Source organism: Cryptotermes secundus, unplaced genomic scaffold (assembly GCF_002891405.2).
Source record: "Cryptotermes secundus unplaced genomic scaffold, Csec_1.0 scaffold181, whole genome shotgun sequence".
NCBI lineage: Eukaryota > Metazoa > Arthropoda > Insecta > Blattodea > Kalotermitidae > Cryptotermes > Cryptotermes secundus.
In genome coordinates this window covers 646,579-652,274 of record NW_019723906.1, presented here as the reverse complement: position 1 = coordinate 652,274, position 5,696 = coordinate 646,579, and the positions used below count along the sequence as shown (strand labels likewise).

Genomic DNA, 5,696 nt, shown 5'->3' with positions numbered 1-5,696 from the left:
TGGTGATCAGAATGGGATATGTCAATGAAAATTAGCACAAATTAATTTAATGATGTTGGTCTGAGGAAACTACAAAATGCTACAAGATTTCGTTAGTCCAGTGATTGATAACTAACTTAAATGTAATTGTATGTTTCTCAGCATACCACACCGTATACATAAGTGTGCTAATACTCTTTATGCTTGTGCTGTACTTAATTACTAATATTACGTTAGCTTAATGCATGAACTTAAACAAAACTGGAAAGGCATTTACGAGTAAATTTGTTGGGACTGGGCCCTCGTCTTATAAAAAAAATAACTTACTGGGCCGCGGTCTCGTAAAGGTTGAGAACCCCTGGAGTAGGCCATTCATGCAAGCAATAAGCAGCAACTCTAGGATAAGGCTTTGGAAATAACACGTCACTTTCGCATTCAGATGTATTTGCGTACGCTAACGTCGTTTTCTTTGCCATGTCAATACTTTGTGCATACCAAGGCAAAAGTAAAGTTGCCCCTGCGTGTAAGTAATTAAGCATCACGCCATGAAGGACGTATGTGGCAGTGGAGGTATAGTTCCACCGTTCTTGACCTCGGCACTCGATGAAGGTGAGTGGTCAGCTTCACTTACTGACAGGGAAAGAAACCCCGGTGCCCAGTAGATAGCAGACTGGATGGGCCCCAGATCTGATCGGAATGCTCTGGAGAAGACAAGCGTCTCTTCCCCTTGCCGGGAATCGAACCCCGGATGTCCAGCCCGTAGCCTGACGCTATGTGCCAGGAAAATTGGTCTACACTTCCTTGTACATACTTCGAGAGAGTTTTTTGCCAGCGCACTGTAACCCTAGTGGGCGGACGAAGAAATAAAAGTTAATTTCTCATCCTATCTCGTATAATTACTAATCACGACCTTCCTAATGGATCACGCAGATCAGATGACGACTGGCTGCATGCGTGGCATCAAGAACGTCATGCGAGATGCCAAGAGGCACTACTGCGCCATCTGTATTGGGCATGCGAGAAGGACATCTACCGGCTGTCGCGGAGAAATGACTTCCAAGATCAACAGCACGATTTGCTTCTTGACAAAAATGATCCAAGTGAGTGTCATTGATTTAGCGATAGCAGGTCAAGAGAGAATCTAATTAAAGAGATTTGAGGTTCACTGTATTACGGTCTTCTGGGACGTGAAATCGTGTAGTTCGATGGAGAAGTACCGGTAGCCATTTCTGAAGGAACCTGCTACCTTCGTTGTCTACCCGGAAGACAGAGGCAGCAGGTTGCTTCGTAACGTTGTGCCCATCTGACACACTAGACAGCTTCACGTCCCACAATGCCGTAATCTTAACTGCAATTAAATTTAGCGCCCTAGACTAGCAACAGAGAATTAGAAACACCCTATGTTGGAGAGGTGGACATTTATACGATTCGTATTGTGGTATTCTGTGTTGTGTCGCCATGTTGTCCGGTATGTATGTACAAACGTTTTGGAGGAACATTACTTGCCTTCATCTTCAGACCAAACACATAAATAAACATAAGTCCTTCAACCCCTAGCGAATCGGAGAAATACTTGAAGTTTAATGTCTTCTAGGATGTAGCGCCTTGTAGTCTGGTGGATATTTGCGATGCCTTGGAGGAACGTACTGCCTCCATCTTCAGGGTAGAAGAAGGGAGGCAGAATATTCTTCCGATACGTCGGTAAGCATCTACCAGACTATATGGCGTCGCATTTGAGGAAAAAATTGACCTTAATACCATCGCTGTGAGAACTTCATATCTCACACACTGAATAAAATACTTGTTAAACAATGGAAGACGATAACTTTACCCGTCAGTGCTATGCTATAACGTTTATTTTATAATTTAGAACACAGATATGTAGATAATTAAAATAACATTCATCTGTGTCCTATCTCCTTTAGATTTTAATATTGACGTATATCAAGAGGGGAAATTTATATGACCGTTATGGTATGTGTCAAGTTCAAATGTTTAAGTCGCTGTTAATTTTAATTCTAGCGCCTTACTGGCTAGGCATTCGGTTTGGCACGTACGGAAGACAAAGTATAGTTACAAAAATTATCCGCTCTTTACTGAGAGTGATCAAGACTAGGGAATAACCCAGTGGTACTGTGGGGGGAGGGGCGTGGTAATCGCAGCTAAGAAAGGGAATTTCTGAAAGCGGAAATACGAAGTCAGATAAGTAGAGTAGGTAGAAAATGTTTTCCCGTTCTTTTTAAACTTTGTATTACATAACATTTGAAATGTCGTAGTAATTACATTATTACTCTGCTTGCCCAGAGAAAGTGATTGCATACAGAAATTACAGGTTTTGAGTCATATTATTGAGTGTAGCAAATCAAAAACAAGAGACATTAAGATACAACGGAATACTGGCAATCAATTTAAATGGTTGTAGGGGACCAGATTAGGGAACATTGCTTGGATGCAAAACATGCAATAATTTAAACTGAGACTTGGTTTGGTAACAGATTAAACGAAGTGCGGACAGACATTCGAAACCCAGGATAAAAAGAAAGATACTCTACCGACGCTACATAATATCGAACCCAAACTGAGTTTATGTTTCAAAATGAAACCTGGCCCATGAGAACAAATGATTCCAAAAGACAAAGACTCTAAAAATACACATAAAAATGTATAAAGTTACAAGGATTAGTAACATTAAAGAAAGGCATGAAAAAAGTAAAGCTAGTCCTGTAACAGGACGTGGAGGCGCGCAGGGTTGTGAGACGTCAAGGTTCCCACATTTTCTAGACAATCGGTTTACAGATGGCGGTGAGGTCATACACATGCGCCGGCCTCTCTTTACCTTCAAAAATATTCCTGGTACTCATTTTTGCTAGATGACACACGGTAGTGAAGTTGGTTGAGGCACTGTGCTACAAGCAGGAAGGTCGCAGGTTTGAGTCCCGATGAGGTGTATTTTTTCAATTGACCTAATCGTTCCAGCCACTATGGCCCTGGGGTCGGCTCAGCCACTAACAGAAATGAGTATCAGGAATCTTCCTGGGGGATAAACTGCGGCCGGGGCGTAAGGCTGACAACCTCATTGCCATCTGTGAGCCGACTGTCTCGAGATAATATGGGAGCCTCAACGTCTCATAACCCTATGGACCTTTGCGGCCTGTTACAGGGATAGGTTTACATTTTATTTCTGCCACTTCTATTAGATGCTAAGTCGTACCGGGTCCATAGTGCAGCTGGAAGGATTAAATCAATTTAAAAGCCAGTGTCCTCATCGAGACTCGAACTCCCGACCTTCCGGCTTGTAGCATAGTGCCTCAACCAACTACGATACTCTGTAGATAACTGGCCCTTAATGTTTAGGCCTACCCTATTCGATAGAAACACAAATGCTGAAGTATGTGAGAAAGTTAATGTCGTTAATACAGCCAAACAGATTATTACACGCAGGAAAAGAAGAAAGACAGTGTGGATAACTCGGTGACCGAAGACAGCATAGAATTATAAATCTACAGGGCAATAGTAACAAGAGGACGGAGATTTTGAAGATTTCGAAATCGGTCCAAGCATGAATGTACCTACACGGTAGCCGGAATATCCCAGTCAGCATAGTGATCTGACCACTGTCGTAAGACTGGAGTTCGAATTTCTGTAGAACCAGGAATTATTCTTTTCGTCGCCGCACCCAGATCATCTCTGGAACCAATTCAATCTGCTACAAATTTGTCACTAGGAGCTGAGGTAGCGTAGTCGGTATAGCGTAGGGGACTCGAACCAGACCGGCTCTGGTGTCCACCCAACCTCCTATCCAATGCGTACCGGGGGCTCTTTCCCCGGGGTTAAAGCGGCAGGGGCTTGAAGCTGACCACTAACCTGCAGCTAGTGCCGAGGTCAAGAAAATGTGGATCTATTCATTCACTCCCCCCATACGCCTTCATAGCGTAGTGCTTAATTCGTTGAGCACAGGAACAACTTTTCGTTCTATAAATTGGTTACTGGGCTCGAAGTGACGCAGATGGTGACGTCATGGTTAGAGAGGTAGTAGAGTATATTTTAGGCACGCGATAGGGACCACTGTCAGGACTTCTGTTGCGTAAGGATGCCTGCTCAAGGCGTGACTTATCCTCGAAGATCTTTTACACAAAGAACGTTTTACTCTTGTTTCTGTTTGGATGTTTGGCAGAGTACCCGTTCCTCAGTGTGGTGGAGGCCCGCGTGTTCCTGAGGGACCGCAGGCTGCAGCGACGGCGTGGACCAAGCCCCTCGATTACGGAGGAGTGCTGCCTCAACAGGGCGGGCTGCACCTGGGAAGAATACGCGGAATATTGTCCCGCGAACAAGCGACTTCGGAAGTTCGTGTAGGCTACTGCTGTTCTGTTTCTCCTTGCTGTACAGCTTGCGCCAAAATATTACCGTTACCCAGTGAAATCAGTCCATGCGGAGTCCGGGCTGCCTTTGGAGATCATAGTCCAAAGCATCCATTTTCCTCTCAGTATAACTACGTGATGGCTTTGGTTGACATTTTGTTTGTATGCCTTTTCATGTTCTGTACCCTAGAAACCTGCTCTACAAGTAATTACCTCCAGCCTTCTAGGTCTGACACATCACCATTCCTTTTAATCGTTTATTAACACGTCTGAATTAATTTGTACGCGAAGTTGAAGTGTAGGCTCTAATAAGCTAATCGTTGAAAAATGACAATGTGTTCTTAGAATTTTGGTAAATACTTTTTTTTTTTATTTATATACACTTTCTGCTTAACTAAAGGGGCACAGACCACTGTGAACCTAACGATATATTCCTTTCCATCAACGTCATACAAGAAGTTGGCACATTTGGCTGATTGCCTTTTAATTTATTCTGACTAATATTTACGAAATTTCCTTTCTCCAGTTACTGGTGTGTTTCATTCTCACTCCCGTCAGATTACCGTTTATTCTCCTTACATAAGCTTCCTCCACACTTCAACGGATGTAGCCTCCCTAAGCACCAACTCCCTCAGCATATCCCGGATTAATTGGAGCCGTGACTGTTCGTGCATTGAAATTGCTTATATTTGTAAAATGTTGTATTGTACTATTATTTATACATATCTTTATGACGTTCGTTTCTGTCTACAATTACGAAAATTCCTAATCCTACATTTTATATAATTACTTGAAACTAATTCATTTCAGATGTCAGAGTTACTTGTTATACTATTCAGTAACATTCAGTGCTCTTCAAACATATTAAAGAAACATTATGAAGTAAATCTTAAAGGTAATCCTCAACAAACAAGCTTCCTTACCATATTTATTTGCAATGAGTTAGTTCGCATTCATAATCACCAGTGACGACACGGAGTAAATTTTGTTCTCCAAGTACGAATCGTTTCTTACTTCAAGTGTGCTGGCGCCTCTTCCAAGGAACATCATGTCACTAATTCAGAAAATACGCATTCATCTCCACTAACATGCAAGTGCCTCTGGTAAAGTAAAAACTTATTGTTCCCGCGCTTACTCATGGAGCTGAACCTTTCTTGAGGAGCCGCCAATTCTGTAGGTGGGTCCCTTGTCACCACGGCATGGCTCGTCCTCAGGTTGCGGATGGAGGAGACACCCTGCAGGTATCGAGGGAAGCTGCGGATATACTCAAAAAGCAGTCGCTGAAAGCCTTCAAGGGGTGGTGCTCAAGTTTGGGGGGTTGGGCGTGTGGCTTACAACGCCTCACCGTAAAAAATAAAC

The 5,696-nt window shown here is 43.0% G+C and overlaps 1 protein-coding gene across 1 annotated transcript in view; it reads left to right on the top strand.

Moving 5' to 3' along the window:
- LOC111861936 (probable insulin-like peptide 7) overlaps nucleotides 1-4,645 on the top strand; it is a 14,953-nt gene extending 10,308 nt beyond the window's left edge. Inside the window, exons 4-5 of the mRNA XM_023846913.2 lie at nucleotides 910-1,079; nucleotides 4,154-4,645. Coding sequence (XP_023702681.1) covers nucleotides 910-1,079; nucleotides 4,154-4,332 — 349 coding nt within the window. The 3' untranslated portion in view covers nucleotides 4,333-4,645. The remainder of the gene's footprint in view (nucleotides 1-909; nucleotides 1,080-4,153) is intronic.
- The last annotated feature ends 1,051 nt before the right edge of the window (nucleotides 4,646-5,696 follow it).